At 43.2% G+C, this 23,680-nt stretch overlaps 1 protein-coding gene across 1 annotated transcript in view; it reads right to left on the minus strand.

The window, feature by feature from the left end:
• LOC311248866 (dual specificity testis-specific protein kinase 1-like) overlaps positions 1 to 21,143 on the minus strand; it is a gene marked incomplete at its 5' end in the record, with an annotated part of 62,756 nt that extends 41,613 nt beyond the window's left edge. Inside the window, 2 exons of the mRNA XM_084338095.1 lie at positions 13,136 to 13,257; positions 20,622 to 21,143. Coding sequence (XP_084194221.1) covers positions 13,136 to 13,257; positions 20,622 to 21,143 — 644 coding nt within the window. The remainder of the gene's footprint in view (positions 1 to 13,135; positions 13,258 to 20,621) is intronic.
• Positions 21,144 to 23,680: the final 2,537 nt, after the last annotated feature.

Consider the following 23,680-nt stretch of genomic DNA (forward strand, 5'->3'; position numbering starts at 1 on the left):
GATAAGTAGGGCTTGTTGATAAGTCAGGCTTGTTGATTAGTCAGGCTTGTTGATAAGTAGGGCTTGTTGATAAGTCAGGCTTGTTGATAAGTAGGGCTTGTTGATAAGTCAGGCTTGTTGATAAGTAGGGCTTGTTGATAAGTCAGGCTTGTTGATAAGTAGGGCTTGTTGATAAGTCAGGCTTGTTGATAAGTAGGGCTTGTTGATAAGTCAGGCTTGTTGATGAGTAGGGCTTGTTGATAAGTAGGGCTTGTTGATAAGTCAGGCTTGTTGATAAGTCAGGCTTGTTGATAAGTCAGGCTTGTTGATAAGTAGGGCTTGTTGATAAGTCAGGCTTGTTGATAAGTAGGGCTTGTTGATAAGTCAGGCTTGTTGATAAGTCAGGCTTGTTGATAAGTAGGGCTTGTTGATAAGTCAGGCTTGTTGATAAGTAGGGCTTGTTGATGAGTAGGGCTTGTTGATAAGTAGGGCTTGTTGATAAGTCAGGCTTGTTGATAAGTCAGGCTTGTTGATAAGTAGGGCTTGTTGATAAGTCAGGCTTGTTGATAAGTAGGCCTTGTTGATAAGTAAGGCTTGTTGATAAGTAGGGCTTGTTGATAAGTCAGTCTTGTTGATAAGTAGGGCTTGTTGATAAGTAGGGCTTGTTGATAAGTCAGGCTTGTTGATAAGTAGGGCTTGTTGATAAGTAAGGCTTGTTGATAAGTAGGGCTTGTTGATAAGTAGGGCTTGTTGATAAGTAGGGCTTGTTGATAAGTCAGTCTTGTTGATAAGTCAGTCTTGTTGATAAGTCAGTCTTGTTGATAAGTAGGGCTTGTTGATAAGTAGGGCTTGTTGATGAGTAGGGCTTGTTGATAAGTAGGGCTTGTTGATAAGTAGGGCTTGTTGATAAGTAGGGCTTGTTGATGAGTCAGGCTTGTTGATAAGTATGGCTTGTTGATAAGTAGGGCTTGTTGATAAGTAGGGCTTGTTGATAAGTAGGGCTTGTTGATAAGTCAGTCTTGTTGATAAGTAGGGCTTGTTGATAAGTAGGGCTTGTTGATAAGTAGGGCTTGTTGATGAGTAGGGCTTGTTGATAAGTAGGGCTTGTTGATAAGTCAGTCTTGTTGATAAGTAGGGCTTGTTGATAAGTAGGGCTTGTTGATAAGTAGGGCTTGTTGATGAGTAGGGCTTGTTGATAAGTAGGGCTTGTTGATAAGTAGGGCTTGTTGATAAGTCAGTCTTGTTGATAAGTAGGGCTTGTTGATAAGTAGGGCTTGTTGATAAGTCAGTCTTGTTGATAAGTAGGGCTTGTTGATAAGTAGGGCTTGTTGATAAGTCAGGCTTGTTGATAAGTAGGGCTTGTTGATAAGTAGGGCTTGTTGATAAGTCAGTCTTGTTGATAAGTAGGGCTTGTTGATAAGTAGGGCTTGTTGATAAGTAGGGCTTGTTGATAAGTAGGGCTTGTTGATAAGTAGGGCTTGTTGATAAGTCAGGCTTGTTGATAAGTAGGGCTTGTTGATAAGTAGGGCTTGTTGATAAGTCAGGCTTGTTGATAAGTAGGGCTTGTTGATAAGTAGGGCTTGTTGATAAGTCAGTCTTGTTGATAAGTAGGGCTTGTTGATAAGTAGGGCTTGTTGATAAGTAGGGCTTGTTGATAAGTCAGTCTTGTTGATAAGTAGGGCTTGTTGATAAGTAGGGCTTGTTGATAAGTAGGGCTTGTTGATAAGTAGGGCTTGTTGATAAGTCAGTCTTGTTGATAAGTAGGGCTTGTTGATGAGTAGGGCTTGTTGATAAGTCAGTCTTGTTGATAAGTCAGTCTTGTTGATAAGTAGGGCTTGTTGATAAGTCAGTCTTGTTGATAAGTAGGGCTTGTTGATAAGTAGGGCTTGTTGATAAGTAGGGCTTGTTGATAAGTAGGGCTTGTTGATAAGTAGGGCTTGTTGATAAGTCAGGCTTGTTGATAAGTAGGGCTTGTTGATAAGTCAGTCTTGTTGATAAGTAGGCTTGTTGATAAGTAGGGCTTGTTGATAAGTAGGGCTTGTTGATAAGTCAGTCTTGTTGATAAGTAGGGCTTGTTGATAAGTAGGGCTTGTTGATAAGTAGGGCTTGTTGATAAGTCAGTCTTGTTGATAAGTCAGGCTTGTTGATAAGTAGGGCTTGTTGATAAGTCAGTCTTGTTGATAAGTAGGGCTTGTTGATAAGTCAGTCTTGTTGATAAGTAGGGCTTGTTGATAAGTAGGGCTTGTTGATAAGTCAGTCTTGTTGATAAGTAGGGCTTGTTGATAAGTAGGGCTTGTTGATAAGTCAGGCTTGTTGATGAGTAGGCCTTGTTGATAAGTAGGGCTTGTTGATAAGTAGGGCTTGTTGATAAGTAGGGCTTGTTGATAAGTAGGGCTTGTTGATAAGTAGGGCTTGTTGATAAGTCAGGCTTGTTGATAAGTAGGGCTTGTTGATAAGTCAGGCTTGTTGATAAGTAGGGCTTGTTGATAAGTAGGGCTTGTTGATAAGTAGGGCTTGTTGATAAGTAGGGCTTGTTGATAAGTAGGGCTTGTTGATAAGTCAGGCTTGTTGATGAGTAGGCCTTGTTGATAAGTAGGGCTTGTTGATAAGTAGGGCTTGTTGATAAGTAGGGCTTGTTGATAAGTAGGGCTTGTTGATAAGTAGGGCTTGTTGATAAGTCAGGCTTGTTGATAAGTAGGGCTTGTTGATAAGTAGGGCTTGTTGATAAGTAGGGCTTGTTGATAAGTAGGGCTTGTTGATGAGTAGGCCTTGTTGATAAGTAGGGCTTGTTGATAAGTCAGGCTTGTTGATGAGTAGGCCTTGTTGATAAGTAGGGCTTGTTGATAAGTCAGGCTTGTTGATAAGTCAGGCTTGTTGATGAGTAGGCCTTGTTGATAAGTAGGCTTGTTGATAAGTAGGGCTTGTTGATAAGTAGGGCTTGTTGATAAGTCAGGCTTGTTGATAAGTAGGGCTTGTTGATGAGTAGGCCTTGTTGATAAGTCAGGCTTGTTTATGAGTAGGCCTTGTTGATAAGTAGGGCTTGTTGATAAGTAGGGCTTGTTGATAAGTAGGGCTTGTTGATGAGTCAGGCTTGTTGATAAGTAGGGCTTGTTGATAAGTCAGGCTTGTTGATAAGTAGGGCTTGTTGATAAGTAGGGCTTGTTGATGAGTCAGGCTTGTTGATAAGTAGGGCTTGTTGATAAGTCAGGCTTGTTGATAAGTAGGGCTTGTTGATAAGTCAGGCTTGTTGATAAGTAGGGCTTGTTGATAAGTCAGGCTTGTTGATAAGTAGGGCTTGTTGATAAGTAGGGCTTGTTGATAAGTCAGGCTTGTTGATAAGTCAGGCTTGTTGATAATCAGGCTTGTTGATAAGTCAGGCTTGTTGATAAGTAGGGCTTGTTGATAAGTAGGGCTTGTTGATAAGTCAGGCTTGTTGATACGTTTGTTGATAAGTCAGGCTTGTTGATAAGTAGGGCTTGTTGATAAGTCAGGCTTGTTGATAAGTAGGGCTTGTTGATAAGTCAGGCTTGTTGATAAGTAGGGCTTGTTGATAAGTCAGGCTTGTTGATAAGTAGGGCTTGTTGATAAGTAGGGCTTGTTGATAAGTAGGGCTTGTTGATAAGTCAGGCTTGTTGATAAGTCAGGCTTGTTGATAAGTAGGCCTTGTTGATAAGTCAGGCTTGTTGATAAGTAGGGCTTGTTGATAAGTCAGGCTTGTTGATAAGTCAGGCTTGTTGATAAGTAGGGCTTGTTGATAAGTCAGGCTTGTTGATAAGTAGGGCTTGTCGATAAGTCAGGCTTGTTGATAAGTCAGGCTTGTTGATAAGTAGGGCTTGTTGATAAGTCAGGCTTGTTGATAAGTCAGGCTTGTTGATAAGTAGGGCTTGTTGATAAGTCAGGCTTGTTGATAAGTAGGGCTTGTTGATAAGTCAGTCTTGTTGATAAGTAGGGCTTGTTGATAAGTAGGGCTTGTTGATAAGTAGGGCTTGTTGATAAGTCAGTCTTGTTGATAAGTAGGGCTTGTTGATAAGTAGGGCTTGTTGATAAGTCAGTCTTGTTGATAAGTAGGGCTTGTTGATAAGTAGGGCTTGTTGATAAGTAGGGCTTGTTGATAAGTCAGGCTTGTTGATGAGTAGGGCTTGTTGATAAGTAGGGCTTGTTGATAAGTAGGGCTTGTTGATAAGTCAGGCTTGTTGATAAGTAGGGCTTGTTGATAAGTAGGGCTTGTTGATAAGTAGGGCTTGTTGATAAGTAGGGCTTGTTGATAAGTCAGTCTTGTTGATAAGTAGGGCTTGTTGATAAGTAGGGCTTGTTGATAAGTCAGTCTTGTTGATAAGTCAGTCTTGTTGATAAGTAGGGCTTGTTGATAAGTAGGGCTTGTTGATAAGTCAGGCTTGTTGATAAGTAGGGCTTGTTGATGAGTAGGCCTTGTTGATAAGTAGGGCTTGTTGATAAGTCAGGCTTGTTGATAAGTAGGGCTTGTTGATGAGTAGGCCTTGTTGATAAGTAGGGCTTGTTGATAAGTCAGGCTTGTTGATAAGTAGGGCTTGTTGATGAGTAGGCCTTGTTGATAAGTAGGGCTTGTTGATAAGTAGGGCTTGTTGATAAGTAGGGCTTGTTGATAAGTCAGGCTTGTTGATAAGTAGGGCTTGTTGATGAGTAGGCCTTGTTGATAAGTCAGGCTTGTTGATAAGTAGGGCTTGTTGATAAGTAGGGCTTGTTGATAAGTCAGGCTTGTTGATAAGTAGGGCTTGTTGATAAGTAGGGCTTGTTGATAAGTCAGGCTTGTTGATAAGTAGGGCTTGTTGATAAGTCAGGCTTGTTTATGAGTAGGCCTTGTTGATAAGTAGGGCTTGTTGATAAGTAGGGCTTGTTGATAAGTAGGGCTTGTTGATGAGTCAGGCTTGTTGATAAGTAGGGCTTGTTGATAAGTCAGGCTTGTTGATAAGTAGGGCTTGTTGATAAGTCAGTCTTGTTGATAAGTAGGGCTTGTTGATAAGTAGGGCTTGTTGATAAGTAGGGCTTGTTGATAAGTCAGTCTTGTTGATAAGTAGGGCTTGTTGATAAGTAGGGCTTGTTGATAAGTAGGGCTTGTTGATGAGTAGGGCTTGTTGATAAGTAGGGCTTGTTGATAAGTAGGGCTTGTTGATAAGTCAGGCTTGTTGATAAGTAGGGCTTGTTGATAAGTAGGGCTTGTTGATAAGTAGGGCTTGTTGATGAGTAGGGCTTGTTGATAAGTAGGGCTTGTTGATAAGTAGGGCTTGTTGATAAGTAGGGCTTGTTGATAAGTAGGGCTTGTTGATAAGTAGGGCTTGTTGATAAGTAGGGCTTGTTGATGAGTAGGGCTTGTTGATAAGTAGGGCTTGTTGATAAGTAGGGCTTGTTGATAAGTAGGGCTTGTTGATGAGTCAGGCTTGTTGATAAGTAGGGCTTGTTGATAAGTAGGGCTTGTTGATAAGTAGGGCTTGTTGATAAGTAGGGCTTGTTGATAAGTAGGGCTTGTTGATAAGTCAGTCTTGTTGATAAGTAGGGCTTGTTGATAAGTAGGGCTTGTTGATAAGTAGGGCTTGTTGATGAGTAGGGCTTGTTGATAAGTAGGGCTTGTTGATAAGTCAGTATTGTTGATAAGTAGGGCTTGTTGATAAGTAGGGCTTGTTGATAAGTAGGGCTTGTTGATGAGTAGGGCTTGTTGATAAGTAGGGCTTGTTGATAAGTAGGGCTTGTTGATAAGTCAGTCTTGTTGATAAGTAGGGCTTGTTGATAAGTAGGGCTTGTTGATAAGTCAGTCTTGTTGATAAGTAGGGCTTGTTGATAAGTAGGGCTTGTTGATAAGTCAGGCTTGTTGATAAGTAGGGCTTGTTGATAAGTAGGGCTTGTTGATAAGTAGGGCTTGTTGATAAGTAGGGCTTGTTGATAAGTCAGTCTTGTTGATAAGTAGGGCTTGTTGATAAGTAGGGCTTGTTGATAAGTAGGGCTTGTTGATGAGTAGGGCTTGTTGATAAGTAGGGCTTGTTGATAAGTAGGGCTTGTTGATAAGTAGGGCTTGTTGATAAGTAGGGCTTGTTGATAAGTAGGGCTTGTTGATGAGTAGGCCTTGTTGATAAGTCAGTCTTGTTGATAAGTAGGGCTTGTTGATAAGTAGGGCTTGTTGATAAGTCAGTCTTGTTGATAAGTAGGGCTTGTTGATAAGTAGGGCTTGTTGATAAGTAGGGCTTGTTGATAAGTCAGTCTTGTTGATAAGTAGGGCTTGTTGATAAGTAGGGCTTGTTGATAAGTCAGTCTTGTTGATAAGTAGGGCTTGTTGATAAGTAGGGCTTGTTGATAAGTAGGGCTTGTTGATAAGTCAGTCTTGTTGATAAGTCAGTCTTGTTGATAAGTCAGTCTTGTTGATAAGTAGGGCTTGTTGATAAGTAGGGCTTGTTGATGAGTAGGGCTTGTTGATAAGTAGGGCTTGTTGATAAGTAGGGCTTGTTGATAAGTAGGGCTTGTTGATGAGTCAGGCTTGTTGATAAGTAGGGCTTGTTGATAAGTAGGGCTTGTTGATAAGTAGGGCTTGTTGATAAGTAGGGCTTGTTGATAAGTCAGTCTTGTTGATAAGTAGGGCTTGTTGATAAGTAGGGCTTGTTGATAAGTAGGGCTTGTTGATGAGTAGGGCTTGTTGATAAGTAGGGCTTGTTGATAAGTCAGTATTGTTGATAAGTAGGGCTTGTTGATAAGTAGGGCTTGTTGATAAGTAGGGCTTGTTGATGAGTAGGGCTTGTTGATAAGTAGGGCTTGTTGATAAGTAGGGCTTGTTGATAAGTCAGTCTTGTTGATAAGTAGGGCTTGTTGATAAGTAGGGCTTGTTGATAAGTCAGTCTTGTTGATAAGTAGGGCTTGTTGATAAGTCAGGCTTGTTGATAAGTAGGGCTTGTTGATAAGTAGGGCTTGTTGATAAGTAGGGCTTGTTGATAAGTAGGGCTTGTTGATAAGTAGGGCTTGTTGATAAGTCAGTCTTGTTGATAAGTAGGGCTTGTTGATAAGTAGGGCTTGTTGATAAGTAGGGCTTGTTGATGAGTAGGGCTTGTTGATAAGTAGGGCTTGTTGATAAGTAGGGCTTGTTGATAAGTAGGGCTTGTTGATAAGTAGGGCTTGTTGATGAGTAGGCCTTGTTGATAAGTCAGTCTTGTTGATAAGTAGGGCTTGTTGATAAGTAGGGCTTGTTGATAAGTCAGTCTTGTTGATAAGTAGGGCTTGTTGATAAGTAGGGCTTGTTGATAAGTAGGGCTTGTTGATAAGTCAGTCTTGTTGATAAGTAGGGCTTGTTGATAAGTAGGGCTTGTTGATAAGTCAGTCTTGTTGATAAGTAGGGCTTGTTGATAAGTAGGGCTTGTTGATAAGTAGGGCTTGTTGATAAGTAGGGCTTGTTGATAAGTCAGGCTTGTTGATAAGTCAGGCTTGTTGATGAGTAGGCCTTGTTGATAAGTAGGGCTTGTTGATAAGTAGGGCTTGTTGATAAGTCAGGCTTGTTGATAAGTAGGGCTTGTTGATAAGTCAGGCTTGTTGATAAGTCAGGCTTGTTGATGAGTAGGCCTTGTTGATAAGTAGGGCTTGTTGATAAGTAGGGCTTGTTGATAAGTCAGGCTTGTTGATAAGTAGGGCTTGTTGATAAGTAGGGCTTGTTGATAAGTAGGGCTTGTTGATAAGTCAGGCTTGTTGATAAGTAGGGCTTGTTGATAAGTAGGGCTTGTTGATAAGTCAGGCTTGTTGATAAGTAGGGCTTGTTGATAAGTCAGGCTTGTTGATAAGTCAGGCTTGTTGATAAGTCAGGCTTGTTGATAAGTAGGGCTTGTTGATAAGTAGGGCTTGTTGATAAGTAGGGCTTGTTGATAAGTCAGGCTTGTTGATAAGTAGGGCTTGTTGATAAGTAGGGCTTGTTGATAAGTAGGGCTTGTTGATAAGTCAGTCTTGTTGATAAGTCAGGCTTGTTGATAAGTAGGGCTTGTTGATAAGTAGGGCTTGTTGATAAGTAGGGCTTGTTGATAAGTAGGGCTTGTTGATAAGTAGGGCTTGTTGATAAGTCAGTCTTGTTGATAAGTCAGTCTTGTTGATAAGTAGGGCTTGTTGATAAGTAGGGCTTGTTGATAAGTAGGGCTTGTTGATAAGTCAGGCTTGTTGATAAGTAGGGCTTGTTGATAAGTAGGGCTTGTTGATAAGTCAGGCTTGTTGATGAGTAGGCCTTGTTGATAAGTAGGGCTTGTTGATAAGTAGGGCTTGTTGATAAGTAGGGCTTGTTGATGAGTAGGCCTTGTTGATAAGTCAGGCTTGTTGATAAGTAGGGCTTGTTGATAAGTAGGGCTTGTTGATAAGTAGGGCTTGTTGATGAGTAGGCCTTGTTGATAAGTCAGGCTTGTTGATAAGTAGGGCTTGTTGATAAGTAGGGCTTGTTGATGAGTAGGCCTTGTTGATAAGTCAGGCTTGTTGATAAGTAGGGCTTGTTGATAAGTAGGGCTTGTTGATAAGTAGGGCTTGTTGATAAGTCAGGCTTGTTGATAAGTAGGGCTTGTTGATAAGTCAGGCTTGTTGATAAGTCAGGCTTGTTGATAAGTCAGGCTTGTTGATAAGTCAGGCTTGTTGATAAGTAGGGCTTGTTGATAAGTAGGGCTTGTTGATAAGTCAGGCTTGTTGATGAGTCAGGCTTGTTGATAATCAGGCTTGTTGATAAGTCAGGCTTGTTGATAAGTAGGGCTTGTTGATAAGTAGGGCTTGTTGATAAGTCAGGCTTGTTGATAAGTAGGGCTTGTTGATAAGTCAGGCTTGTTGATAAGTTTGTTGATAAGTCAGGCTTGTTGATAAGTAGGGCTTGTTGATAAGTCAGGCTTGTTGATAAGTAGGGCTTGTTGATGAGTAGGGCTTGTTGATAAGTCAGGCTTGTTGATAAGTAGGGCTTGTTGATGAGTAGGGCTTGTTGATAAGTAGGGCTTGTTGATAAGTCAGGCTTGTTGATAAGTAGGGCTTGTTGATAAGTAGGGCTTGTTGATAAGTAGGGCTTGTTGATAAGTAGGGCTTGTTGATAAGTAGGGCTTGTTGATAAGTCAGTCTTGTTGATAAGTAGGGCTTGTTGATAAGTAGGGCTTGTTGATAAGTAGGGCTTGTTGATGAGTAGGGCTTGTTGATAAGTAGGGCTTGTTGATAAGTAGGGCTTGTTGATAAGTAGGGCTTGTTGATAAGTAGGGCTTGTTGATGAGTAGGCCTTGTTGATAAGTCAGTCTTGTTGATAAGTAGGGCTTGTTGATAAGTAGGGCTTGTTGATAAGTCAGTCTTGTTGATAAGTAGGGCTTGTTGATAAGTAGGGCTTGTTGATAAGTAGGGCTTGTTGATAAGTCAGTCTTGTTGATAAGTAGGGCTTGTTGATAAGTAGGGCTTGTTGATAAGTCAGTCTTGTTGATAAGTAGGGCTTGTTGATAAGTAGGGCTTGTTGATAAGTAGGGCTTGTTGATAAGTAGGGCTTGTTGATAAGTCAGTCTTGTTGATAAGTAGGGCTTGTTGATAAGTCAGGCTTGTTGATAAGTAGGGCTTGTTGATAAGTAGGGCTTGTTGATAAGTAGGGCTTGTTGATAAGTAGGGCTTGTTGATAAGTAGGGCTTGTTGATAAGTCAGTCTTGTTGATAAGTAGGGCTTGTTGATAAGTAGGGCTTGTTGATAAGTAGGGCTTGTTGATGAGTAGGGCTTGTTGATAAGTAGGGCTTGTTGATAAGTAGGGCTTGTTGATAAGTAGGGCTTGTTGATAAGTAGGGCTTGTTGATGAGTAGGCCTTGTTGATAAGTCAGTCTTGTTGATAAGTAGGGCTTGTTGATAAGTAGGGCTTGTTGATAAGTCAGTCTTGTTGATAAGTAGGGCTTGTTGATAAGTAGGGCTTGTTGATAAGTAGGGCTTGTTGATAAGTCAGTCTTGTTGATAAGTAGGGCTTGTTGATAAGTAGGGCTTGTTGATAAGTCAGTCTTGTTGATAAGTAGGGCTTGTTGATAAGTAGGGCTTGTTGATAAGTAGGGCTTGTTGATAAGTAGGGCTTGTTGATAAGTCAGGCTTGTTGATAAGTCAGGCTTGTTGATGAGTAGGCCTTGTTGATAAGTAGGGCTTGTTGATAAGTAGGGCTTGTTGATAAGTCAGGCTTGTTGATAAGTAGGGCTTGTTGATAAGTCAGGCTTGTTGATAAGTCAGGCTTGTTGATGAGTAGGCCTTGTTGATAAGTAGGGCTTGTTGATAAGTAGGGCTTGTTGATAAGTCAGGCTTGTTGATAAGTAGGGCTTGTTGATAAGTAGGGCTTGTTGATAAGTAGGGCTTGTTGATAAGTCAGGCTTGTTGATAAGTAGGGCTTGTTGATAAGTAGGGCTTGTTGATAAGTCAGGCTTGTTGATAAGTAGGGCTTGTTGATAAGTCAGGCTTGTTGATAAGTCAGGCTTGTTGATAAGTCAGGCTTGTTGATAAGTAGGGCTTGTTGATAAGTAGGGCTTGTTGATAAGTAGGGCTTGTTGATAAGTCAGGCTTGTTGATAAGTAGGGCTTGTTGATAAGTAGGGCTTGTTGATAAGTAGGGCTTGTTGATAAGTCAGTCTTGTTGATAAGTCAGGCTTGTTGATAAGTAGGGCTTGTTGATAAGTAGGGCTTGTTGATAAGTAGGGCTTGTTGATAAGTAGGGCTTGTTGATAAGTCAGTCTTGTTGATAAGTCAGTCTTGTTGATAAGTAGGGCTTGTTGATAAGTAGGGCTTGTTGATAAGTAGGGCTTGTTGATAAGTCAGGCTTGTTGATAAGTAGGGCTTGTTGATAAGTAGGGCTTGTTGATAAGTCAGGCTTGTTGATGAGTAGGCCTTGTTGATAAGTAGGGCTTGTTGATAAGTAGGGCTTGTTGATAAGTAGGGCTTGTTGATGAGTAGGCCTTGTTGATAAGTCAGGCTTGTTGATAAGTAGGGCTTGTTGATAAGTAGGGCTTGTTGATAAGTAGGGCTTGTTGATGAGTAGGCCTTGTTGATAAGTCAGGCTTGTTGATAAGTAGGGCTTGTTGATAAGTAGGGCTTGTTGATGAGTAGGCCTTGTTGATAAGTCAGGCTTGTTGATAAGTAGGGCTTGTTGATAAGTAGGGCTTGTTGATAAGTAGGGCTTGTTGATAAGTCAGGCTTGTTGATAAGTAGGGCTTGTTGATAAGTCAGGCTTGTTGATAAGTCAGGCTTGTTGATAAGTCAGGCTTGTTGATAAGTCAGGCTTGTTGATAAGTAGGGCTTGTTGATAAGTAGGGCTTGTTGATAAGTCAGGCTTGTTGATGAGTCAGGCTTGTTGATAATCAGGCTTGTTGATAAGTCAGGCTTGTTGATAAGTAGGGCTTGTTGATAAGTAGGGCTTGTTGATAAGTCAGGCTTGTTGATAAGTAGGGCTTGTTGATAAGTCAGGCTTGTTGATAAGTTTGTTGATAAGTCAGGCTTGTTGATAAGTAGGGCTTGTTGATAAGTCAGGCTTGTTGATAAGTAGGGCTTGTTGATGAGTAGGGCTTGTTGATAAGTCAGGCTTGTTGATAAGTAGGGCTTGTTGATGAGTAGGGCTTGTTGATAAGTAGGGCTTGTTGATAAGTAGGGCTTGTTGATAAGTCAGGCTTGTTGATAAGTAGGGCTTGTTGATAAGTCAGGCTTGTTGATAAGTAGGGCTTGTTGATAAGTAGGGCTTGTTGATAAGTAGGGCTTGTTGATAAGTCAGGCTTGTTGATAAGTAGGGCTTGTTGATAAGTCAGGCTTGTTGATAAGTAGGGCTTGTTGATAAGTCAGGCTTGTTGATAAGTAGGGCTTGTTGATAAGTCAGGCTTGTTGATAAGTAGGGCTTGTTGATAAGTCAGGCTTGTTGATAAGTCAGGCTTGTTGATGAGTAGGGCTTGTTGATGAGTAGGGCTTGTTGATGAGTCAGGCTTGTTGATAAGTAGGGCTTGTTGATAAGTCAGGCTTGTTGATAAGTCAGGCTTGTTGATGAGTAGGGCTTGTTGATAAGTCAGGCTTGTTGATAAGTCAGGCTTGTTGATAAGTAGGGCTTGTTGATGAGTAGGGCTTGTTGATGAGTCAGGCTTGTTGATAAGTAGGGCTTGTTGATAAGTCAGGCTTGTTGATAAGTAGGGCTTGTTGATAAGTCAGGCTTGTTGATAAGTAGGGCTTGTTGATAAGTCAGGCTTGTTGATGAGTAGGGCTTGTTGATAAGTAGGGCTTGTTGATGAGTAGGGCTTGTTGATAAGTAGGGCTTGTTGATAAGTAGGGCTTGTTGATAAGTCAGGCTTGTTGATAAGTCAGGCTTGTTGATAAGTCAGGCTTGTTGATAAGTAGGGTTTGTTGATAAGTAGGGCTTGTTGATAAGTCAGGCTTGTTGATAAGTCAGGCTTGTTGATAAGTAGGGCTTGTTGATAAGTCAGGCTTGTTGATAAGTAGGGCTTGTTGATAAGTCAGGCTTGTTGATAAGTCAGGCTTGTTGATAAGTCAGGCTTGTTGATGAGTAGGGCTTGTTGATACGTTTGTTGATAAGTAGGGCTTGTTGATAAGTCAGGCTTGTTGATGAGTAGGGCTTGTTGATAAGTGTGTTGATAAGTAGGGCTTGTTGATAAGTCAGGCTTGTTGATAAGTCAGGCTTGTTGATAAGTCAGGCTTGTTGATAAGTCAGGCTTGCTGATAAGTAGGGCTTGTTGATGAGTCAGGCTTGTTGATAAGTTTGTTGATAAGTCAGGCTTGTTGATAAGTAGGGCTTGTTGATGAGTCAGGCTTGTTGATAAGTTTGTTGATAAGTCAGGCTTGTTGATAAGTAGGGCTTGTTGATAAGTCAGGCTTGTTGATAAGTCAGGCTTGCTGATAAGTTTGTTGATAAGTCAGGCTTGTTGATAAGTAGGGCTTGTTGATAAGTCAGGCTTGTTGATAAGTCAGGCTTGCTGATAAGTTTGTTGATAAGTCAGGCTTGTTGATAAGTTTGTTGATAAGTAGGGTTTGTTGATAAGTCAGGCTTGTTGATAAGTTTGTTGATACGTAGGGCTTGTTGATAAGTTTGTTGATAAGTAGGGCTTGTTGATAAGTTTGTTGATATGTTGGGGTGAGACAGCCTACCTGACTATGTTGGGGTGAGACAGCCTACCTGACTATGTTGGGGTGAGACAGCCTACCTGACTATGTTGGGGTGAGACAGTTTCTGCAGCAGGCTGATCTCTCGTATGATGCTGTCCTGGTCGACATCATTCTTATAGATCTTCACCACCATCACCTTGCGACTTGTACTGTGCATCACCTACAGGGGGCGATAGAGAGGGGTCAAGATAACACAAGTGGCATTATTATTCATCTGAATCTGAATCTGAATATTGATATTGTCACCAGTACTTTCTAGCTCATTTCATCAGGGACAAAGCCTACAGTAGATGTGTGAGATTCTCCCTCTTCTCTCTCAATTGCTTTGTTTCAGAACTGATTTTCATCAGACCCTATTCCCCGACCGTACGCGGCTAACTGAGTTAGCCGGATAATCTTCAGGATAACTTGACATAAGACACAGACGTTCCCCGAAGCACGTTTGTCTAAATCACTATGGCAACAGATCGAAAAGTTTGAACCTGCTCCAGCGCAGGGTTTAGTTCAGTTAGCTGGATAAACTGGCCACGCCCTCGCAAAAAAATGCCAGCTCCCTTCCTCACCATTATACCATTCTGAATTATGCTTTTGTGCTTCGTTTTTCTAGAGGGGGCTTTTGAAATATAAAATAATAGACCTAAAATGCTGATAATAAATCATATTCAGCCTATGGATTTACTTTGTCCTAAATAATGCACGTCATATCTATACGCCGCTCGCGAGTCGCGACACACACTATGTGGTTATTTTAATAACGGAGCATTGCAAATGTGAATCCGGCAGGGATATTTTTAATGAATGAAACTAGTGCTGTCATGCGATTAAAAAAATTTATCTAATTAATTACAGGATTTGTAATTAATTAATCTAATTAATCTCATTTTAATCGCATAACCATTTTAGGCCTGATATTCTATATTCTATAATCATATTTCAAATAGCATCTGTCCGGTTGGCAGAATTCAGCACTGTATCTACAAAACCTTCTGTTTAATCATCTTCCCTTTATTCATTTGCTTAGATTTTTCAAGTCTGGTAAATTTTAGCATGGTGTTATTCACAGTCAAAGATAAAAAAAAAAAAATTATTGATATTCTCATTTTGGTTCATTACAATTTACTCAAGCCTAGTAACAGACACAGTATTTCTGACACTGGGAATACATTCCCTGAGATCCATAGGTGTCCCAACAATCAGATACCAAGAACATGCAAATAAAAAAAAATATTTGTAAATGTGTATTCTACGTTCTTGAATGAATGAGATAAACAAATATTTTTAAAAGAAAATAGATTTTCTTTGTATTATTCATTTTGAGTACATTTTCATAACGCGATAATTTGCTGTGTAATTAATTAATCTAATTAACGCGATAAACTGACAGCCCTAAATGAAACCTCTGGCGTTTGGCTCTGATTCGTTTCATATTCTTTGCTGTGGATGTATTTGCTTAACGGAGCGCCCGGATTGTGTTTCATTCAAGCATACATTGAAGCGTCTTTATGCGTTGATTGTAGATGTGAATTACGAGGAATCTGAATCTGTGGATTGTTGAATTGTATCACTGTCACTCACACGTTATTGTGATATTGTAACTGGGATTAAAATGTCTGAGGAGATCCGCTGTGTGACGGATTTGATGACGTGGACGTGACTTGAGAAAAGTGAATGAGCAATTGCAAGCCTTTGACGTTTTGATGAATGAATTTGAGAAAATGCATTTATCTGTTCAAGCACTGTTATCTGATGATGAACAAGAGGGTGATGAACATGACTGGTATACTCCCCTGGTATACATTGGGAACCGCTTCCTAATTGTCCGATTCCTGGAATCGCATGCCTCTGTGACTATCGATTCCTCTTATCGATGCCATGTTTTTCCGACAGTTGCGCATTTTAAAACAATAACGTTAGCGCCACGCATGCAGCCATAGCAGACTATTTGATTCCTTGACTAGGAAAACCTAAAGGGCTTGAAATTGTGACCGTTTTTCGTCGCATATGGTCCCGAAATGCTCCCGCTGTTTCTATGTACAGTGAAAAGTGAAAGTGGTTTGCGTCATTCATTTACATTAGCGGCTAGCTAGCTAAAATAGCCATGCTCATGATAACAGAGAGACCACTGAGCTGTGTGTGTGCGTGTGTGTGTGTGTGTGTGTGTGTGTGTGTGTGTGTGTGTGTGTGTGTGTGTGTGTGTGTGTGTGTGTGTGTGTGTGTGTGTGTGTGTGTGTGTGTGTGTGTGTGTGTGACATCAGAGGAGGTAGAAGCCTCGGAATTTCTGTAGGTGAATTGCTTTCCTAGATGTTTAGGGTTGGGCATCGTTTGGATTTGAACGATTCCGGTTCCGATTCCGATTCTCCATATCGATTCCTGTTCTGAACGATTCTCGCTTCCGATTCTTTGAGGTGCAGGTCACAGCTTATTTTGCAGGAGAATATATTTTTTTGTGGAAATTTTACATTTTTTTCATACTATTCACATTTTCAGTTGACTTGATACAGTTTAATTTGGTTGCTGTACTGTAACTAGGGTATTAATTAACAAAGTAAACGAATTTCAAAAGAAATTCGATTTTAAGAATCGAAATGTAGATATGTTACTTCCGGTTCCAGAACCGGAAGTTAGGAACCGGTTCCTAATTAGAACCAGTTTTCGGGGCCCAACCCTAGTCATGTTACTTATGTGTCAGTTATGTTTAGACTTTTAACCTTTATTTATACAGGTAGGTTATTGATAACGAATTATCTTTTGCAATAACGACCTGTTGAATGCAACTACAGTTCAATAGATTAAATTAGTTTAAGAGAATCTCTTCCTACCCCTCCGCTCTGCATCTTCTGGCCGTCTCAGACCTACTCCTCCTATCCGAGCTCCGGGAGGCTCATCAAGGAGAAGCCGCCTATTCTCAGTCCTTGCCCCACAATGGTGGAATGAACTACCCACCCCAGTTAGGACAGCAGCCGAAACCCGGCCAATTCGCCGTCGACTAAAGATGCACTTCTTCAACCATTATATAAAATAATTAATACATAAAGTCTAACCCTAACTAACCTTACTGTCATGCACTTGTCCTAATAAACTAGCCTACACTATAGCACTGGACACTTTGATGAACATTGTTACTCAGCTGATAGAGTTGTGCCCTTCCTGATGACTTGTCGTACAGAACTTGTAAGTCGCTTTGGATAAAAGCGTCAGCTAAATGACTAAATGTAAATACATTATTTTATTTAAGTGTATAGTTCATTTATTTTTTACAGTTTTTGTATTTTTCTGACATGGGGGCTCAACAATAAATTATAAATGACAATCAGAAATGTCAAGTTGCATCTAACCAGCTTAGTTCTGTTGCATTTCCAATTTCTTTATTTAAAATATAAAGTGATCAGGAATCGATAAGGGAATTGATAAAGAATCGCACCGATAAGCAGAATCGATAATGGAATCGTATCGATAAAATCTTATCAATTCCCATCCCTAGGAACGGGTGGGGCGGTAGGGGAGAAGGAGGTCAGTCAGGTAGGGGGGGGGGGCAGGCTATGGAGGGCTTTGAAGGTGAGGAGTAGTGTTTTGAAGTTAATGCGTTCCTTGATCGGGACCAGTGGAGGGAGTGGAGGACAGGAGTGATGTGGTCGCGGGACCGGGTGTTAGTGAGGAGGCGGGCGGCTGAGTTCTGGACCATCTGAAGTTTATGGAGGGAGCGGGAGGTGATGCCAGTGAGGAGGGAGTTACAGTAGTCCAGGAGGGAGGAGATGAAGGCGTGGATGAGGGATTCAGCAGCGGGGGGGGAGAGGCAGTGACGGAGATGCGACCGGTCGGTCTGGGGGAGAAGAGCGGTAGGTACCTTGTAGGGCTGAGCCCAAACGTCTAAATCAACATTAGAATTTATTCTTTTTATTAAATTTTTTTTTCTTTTTTTTTTCTATTAATTCTGTTTAAACCAATGGGGTTTTTCTTCACAGTTGCAGATAAAGATTAGGCTACACTAATATTATAGTATTAACTGATAGAAACTGATGAGTTATATTCATTAAAGAAAGTTGATTTAATTGATTTAGTTGGGCTGGGGCTTCTCCCTGGGCTGGGTCTGGGGCTGGAACGTTGATTTAATAAAAATAAATGACTAATTTAATCAGATTAATCACTTTATTAAAATTGAGGATTCAGTTTGAGTATAAAAAAGAAATAATAATAATAATTTTGTAAATTCTGGGCGGCTAGGTGGTGTAGTGGGCAAGGCACTCGCCACCAGTGTGGAGACGCTAGGATTCGCGTGTTCGAATCCAGCTCTCCACATTGTTTTCAGTTTAGCTGGTCGTCCGCAGTAATACACATTGGCCGTATTACGGGGAGGGAAACTGAAGGGTGGGGATCGAACGTTGTGAACAAGCGACTCCTACAAGTCGGTTGGTGCGCCTGCGCAGTAGAATCAGGAAGTGTCGGGGGCAGCGTGAGCCTCCCACGCGTTACTCCTCGACACTGAGAGATCGAGCTGCGCAGGTGAAAAGATGCGACTGCTGTTACCTCAAGTACCGGAGGGGACTTGTGCTATGTATGACTTAGTCCACATTGCAGCCGGCTTGTGGGAGGCAAGAAACAGCGTTCGTGACAGGGGAGGGTTGAATTGGATGATACGAAATTGGGATGGGAGAAAATATAGAAAAAAATGGGAGAAAAAGTGGATCAAAAAAAAAATTTGTAAATTCTTTTATAATTTCTTTATTTTTAATTAAAAAACGAAGGTTCGAACGTTCGTTCGGAAAAACCCTGACGAAGTTCGAGTCCCGAAAACAGGGTTCGGGGAAACAGCCTCAGTACCTTGTAGACTCTGGAGAAGAAGCCTCAGTACCTTGTAGACTCTGGAGAAGAAGCCTCAGTACCTTGTAGACTCTGGAGAAGAAGCCTCAGTACCTTGTAGACTCTGGAGAAGAAGCCTCAGCCTCAGTACCTTGTAGACTCTGGAGAAGAAGCCTCAGTACCTTGTAGACTCTGGAGAAGAAGCCTCAGCCTCAGTACCTTGTAGACTCTGGAGAAGAAGCCTCAGCCTCAGTACCTTGTAGACTCTGGAGAAGAAGCCTCAGTACCTTGTAGACTCTGGAGAAGAAGCCTCAGCCTCAGTACCTTGTAGACTCTGGAGAAGAAGCCACAGCCTCAGTACCTTGTAGACTCTGGAGAAGAAGCCTCAGTACCTTGTAGACTCTGGAGAAGAAGCCTCAGCCTCAGTACCTTGTAGACTCTGGAGAAGAAGCCTCAGTACCTTGTAGACTCTGGAGAAGAAGCCTCAGCCTCAGTACCTTGTAGACTCTGGAGAAGAAGCCACAGCCTCAGTACCTTGTAGACTCTGAAGAAGAAGCCTCAGTACCTTGTAGACTCTGGAGAAGAAGCCACAGCCTCAGTACCTTGTAGACTCTGGAGAAGAAGCCTCAGTACCTTGTAGACTCTGGAGAAGAAGCCTCAGCCTCAGTACCTTGTAGACTCTGGAGAAGAAGCCTCAGTACCTTGTAGACTCTGGAGAAGAAGCCTCAGTACCTTGTAGACTCTGGAGAAGAAGCCTCAGTACCTTGTAGACTCTGGAGAAGAAGCCGCAGCCTCAGTACCTTGTAGACTCTGGAGAAGAAGCCTCAGCCTCAGTACCTTGTAGACTCTGGAGAAGAAGCCTCAGTACCTTGTAGACTCTGGAGAAGAAGCCTCAGTACCTTGTAGACTCTGGAGAAGAAGCCACAGCCTCAGTACCTTGTAGACTCTGGAGAAGAAGCCGCTGCCTCAGTACCTTGTAGACTCTGGAGAAGAAGCCTCAGTACCTTGTAGACTCTGGAGAAGAAGCCTCAGCCTCAGTACCTTGTAGACTCTGGAGAAGAAGCCACAGCCTCAGTACCTTGTAGACTCTGGAGAAGAAGCCTCAGCCTCAGTACCTTGTAGACTCTGGAGAAGAAGCCTCAGTACCTTGTAGACTCTGGAGAAGAAGCCTCAGTACCTTGTAGACTCTGGAGAAGAAGCCTCAGCCTCAGTACCTTGTAGACTCTGGAGAAGAAGCCTCAGTACCTTGTAGACTCTGGAGAAGAAGCCTCAGCCTCAGTACCTTGTAGACTCTGGAGAAGAAGCCTCAGCCTCAGTACCTTGTAGACTCTGGAGAAGAAGCCTCAGTACCTTGTAGACTCTGGAGAAGAAGCCTCAGTACCTTGTAGACTCTGGAGAAGAAGCCTCAGTACCTTGTAGACTCTGGAGAAGAAGCCTCAGCCTCAGTACCTTGTAGACTCTGGAGAAGAAGCCTCAGTACCTTGTAGACTCTGGAGAAGAAGCCTCAGCCTCAGTCCCTTGTAGACTCTGGAGAAACAGCCTCAGTACCTTGTAGACTCTGGAGAAGAAGCCTCAGCCTCAGTACCTTGTAGACTCTGGAGAAGAAGCCTCAGTACCTTGTAGACTCTGGAGAAACAGCCTCAGTACCTTGTAGACTCTGGAGAAGAAGCCTCAGCCTCAGTACCTTGTAGACTCTGGAGAAACAGCCTCAGTACCTTGTAGACTCTGGAGAAGAAGCCTCAGCCTCAGTACCTTGTAGACTCTGGAGAAACAGCCTCAGTACCTTGTAGACTCTGGAGAAGAAGCCTCAGCCTCAGTACCTTGTAGACTCTGGAGAAACAGCCTCAGTACCTTGTAGACTCTGGAGAAGAAGCCACAGCCTCAGTACCTTGTAGACTCTGGAGAAGAAGCCTCAGTCTCAGTACCTTGTAGACTCTGGAGAAGAAGCCTCAGTACCTTGTAGACTCTGGAGAAGAAGCCTCAGTACCTTGTAGACTCTGGAGAAGAAGCCTCAGCCTCAGTACCTTGTAGACTCTGGAGAAGAAGCCTCAGTACCTTGTAGACTCTGGAGAAGAAGCCTCAGCCTCAGTACCTTGTAGACTCTGGAGAAGAAGCCTCAGCCTCAGTACCTTGTAGACTCTGGAGAAGAAGCCTCAGTACCTTGTAGACTCTGGAGAAGAAGCCTCAGTACCTTGTAGACTCTGGAGAAGAAGCCTCAGTACCTTGTAGACTCTGGAGAAGAAGCCTCAGCCTCAGTACCTTGTAGACTCTGGAGAAGAAGCCTCAGTACCTTGTAGACTCTGGAGAAGAAGCCTCAGCCTCAGTCCCTTGTAGACTCTGGAGAAACAGCCTCAGTACCTTGTAGACTCTGGAGAAGAAGCCTCAGCCTCAGTACCTTGTAGACTCTGGAGAAGAAGCCTCAGTACCTTGTAGACTCTGGAGAAACAGCCTCAGTACCTTGTAGACTCTGGAGAAGAAGCCTCAGCCTCAGTACCTTGTAGACTCTGGAGAAACAGCCTCAGTACCTTGTAGACTCTGGAGAAGAAGCCTCAGCCTCAGTACCTTGTAGACTCTGGAGAAACAGCCTCAGTACCTTGTAGACTCTGGAGAAGAAGCCTCAGCCTCAGTACCTTGTAGACTCTGGAGAAACAGCCTCAGTACCTTGTAGACTCTGGAGAAGAAGCCTCAGCCACAGTACCTTGTAGACTCTGGAAACAGCCTCAGTACCTTGTAGACTCTGGAGAAGAAGCCGCTGCCGACGAGCTCGGAGGTGAAGTTCTCCCAGAACTCCAGCTTGCGGACGGCGGTGCGCAGCTTCTGCCAGCGCTCCACGTGGTGGTACTGGTCCGACGACTCGCCGTGCAGGGTGGGGCTGGCGGGCTCCACGTGGTGGTACTGGTCCGACGACTCGCCGTGCAGGGTGGGGCTGGCGGGCTCCACGTGGTGGTACTGGTCCGACCACTCGCCGTGCAGGGTGGGGCTGGCGGGCTCCGGGTGGTGGTACTGGTCCGACGCCCCGCCCACTGGACCGGTGGGCTCCGAGTGGTGGTACTGGTCCGACGAGCCGCCCACTGGACCGGTGGGCTCCGGGTGGTGGTACTGGCCCACTGGACCGGTGGGCTCCGGGTGGTGGTACTGGCCCACTGGACCGGTGGGCTCCGGGTGGTGGTACTGGTCCACTGGACCGGTGGGCTCCGGGTGGTGGTACTGGCCCACTGGCCCGGTGGGCTCCGGGGACACGTCACACATCCTGGAGACGTCCGCTGACGGGGTTCCACACAGACATCGCAACATTTTATTCAAGGACTTTCAAGTACTTTTACAAGCACTGTTTTTCATTTTAAAATGGCATTTATTAAAAGGATACGATTCACTTTTAAATGCTGTTTTTTATAGAAAAAGATATGGGATCCAATATTGATGGCTTAAAACCAATTTCCGATAATTAGTTACACTTGAAATAAAAAGATACAATTTCTTGATTCATAAAATGCTTATCATGGATGAACAAAACTTTCAATGTGAATGGTTGATTTGAATTTCAAGGACTTTTTAAGCACCTTTTGCTGTTTTCAAGGATTCCAGGCCTTGACTTTCTTTTGTAAAAAAATCAAGCACTTTAAGCACTTCAAGGACCTTGTGCGAGCCCGGCTGTGACACACACACACACACACACACACACACACACACACACACACACACACAGGGCCGCCTCAGGGGGTGTGCGAGCAGTGCGGTCGCACAGGGCCTCGCGGGAAGGGGGGCCTCGCACAAAAAAAAATAAAAAAAAAAAATCTATTTTTTTTTGCGAGGCCCCCCTTTCCGCGAGGCCCTTTTTTATCACAGACCTAAAATCTAGTTTTGCTTATATGCTTATATATTTCACATTAGACACGTTTGTAGAATGTGTCTGACTTGTTCCTGGGTCTGCGGCTCTGCAGCAGACATACTCACTATTGGAGCTCTGGGGCTCTGCAGCAGACATACTATTGGTTTCAACGAAGGGAGTGGTTACATCATGTGTACGCCGGCGTGCGTCAGCTGCGTTTGACTATTTCGCGCGTGCAACTTTGGAGGTTATGCTTAGTTATGCCAGCCAAGACGAAGAGGTCGGTCATTATCAGTCGGTCGGTCACCAAGGAACGTTGACGAAAGGCCTCTCGCTGGCGGGACAAAAAGAAGCTATGGCCGGAGCCTTGTCATGGTGCAGTCGGGATATAGCCATGATGATGTCGGCTAGTAGCTAGCTTAGCTAAAGGCTAACTAGCGTTAGCTAACCTAGAGACAGCGCATGCAGCCAAGATGAAGAGGATGGTCGTTTGGCAGATGAACTTCGTCAACTCCACGCGGTTGTCTCCATCCTCTTGGACGTTTGGTGAGTTTTTAACCTATTCTATTAACTCTATTCTATTCCCGCCGTGAATCTCTCTCTCTCTCTCTCTCTCTCTCTGGAGCCAAACTGGCCGACTAGCTGTTGTAGTACTAGTAGCTAACGGTGTGTGGCCTGGTGTCAGCACCTGTATTGCTTTTCTCGCGTTGTACAGTTTTTCAGTGGTAGCCGCATAGCTTGCTTCTGCGTTAGCTAATGGTTAGCGATAGCCGGGTTGAGCTAACTGTTAGCCAGTTAGCTGTTTAGCTACGACGTTAGCTGCCGGCTGCGCTCGGCTGGGAACGTTAGCTTGATGCTATCAGTTAGCCTAGAGTTAGCTGTTAGCTTGTGCTACGACCATTGACATTAGCCGTGAGAATAGCAGGGGGTTCTGGCACTCTGACTACGACATCATCTTTGACAGAAGATGTAGTCGGGCCTGCACCATGACAAGGCTCCGGCCATAGCTTATTTTTGTCCCGCCAGCGAGAGGCCTTTCGTCAACGTGGAGACCTGTGTTGCGGCCTTTCGCCCTGCGTTCCTTGGTGCAGGTAAGATGAATGAAAATGTCATGACATTACCCCACTCTTCCTTCCTTCCCCTCCCGAATGTTTTGTTAATAACGATGTTTTTTTCCAGGCAAAACATATGTTACTTCACAACATTTGGAGATACGACATGTGCTGTGTGAATTGTCTTGGTTGTTTGTGTAGCTTGGGTAGCGTTGGGCCGTTGGCCAAAGCTGTGTGTGGCCTGGTGTCAGTAGCCTACCTGGCTAGCCTTTAGCTGTCGGCCATTGGCTCCTTGCTGCTTTGTTTTCTCTGGTATAGACCCTCTTCTCTTTGGATTTAAGTGTTGATCTTTGTCCTTTTGGATCTATGTATATTCATGTTGCCTTTGTGAAGTTATCTTTTCCTTCTGTTTTGTTCTTTCATTAAAAGTTGAATATCCTTTAGGGGGTCATCTTTGCTTATCTCTCTCATATATGCTCTCTCTCTAACACACACACACGACAAACACACATGCTCTCTCTCTCTCTCTCTCTCTCTCTCTCTCTCTCTCTCTCTCTCTCTCTCTTTCTAACACACACAGTCTGCCTATGGCGGCCTTTCTCGATGGCTAGGCTGTGCTCGCTGAGTCTGTACCTAGTCAAGGATCTTCAGTCACAGTGCTCAGGTATTCTGCCACTGTGTACTCTCTGTTTAGGGCCAAATAGCATTTCAATTTCTTTCCAATGTGTGTGTCTCTCTCTCTCTCTCTGTACACTGTATATCAGGGGTCTCAAACTCAATTTACCTGGGGGCCGCTGGAGGTAGAGTCTGGGTGAGGCTGGGCCGCATCAAATATTCCACAAAAAAAGGGTTTCAAGTATTCCAAAAAAAAGTACAACTGATCCAATCGTCTCAATCTTTAGCAA

This window comes from Notolepis coatsorum (genome assembly GCF_963971535.1).
Source record: "Notolepis coatsorum genome assembly, chromosome: 1".
Classification (NCBI taxonomy): domain Eukaryota; kingdom Metazoa; phylum Chordata; class Actinopteri; order Aulopiformes; family Paralepididae; genus Notolepis; species Notolepis coatsorum.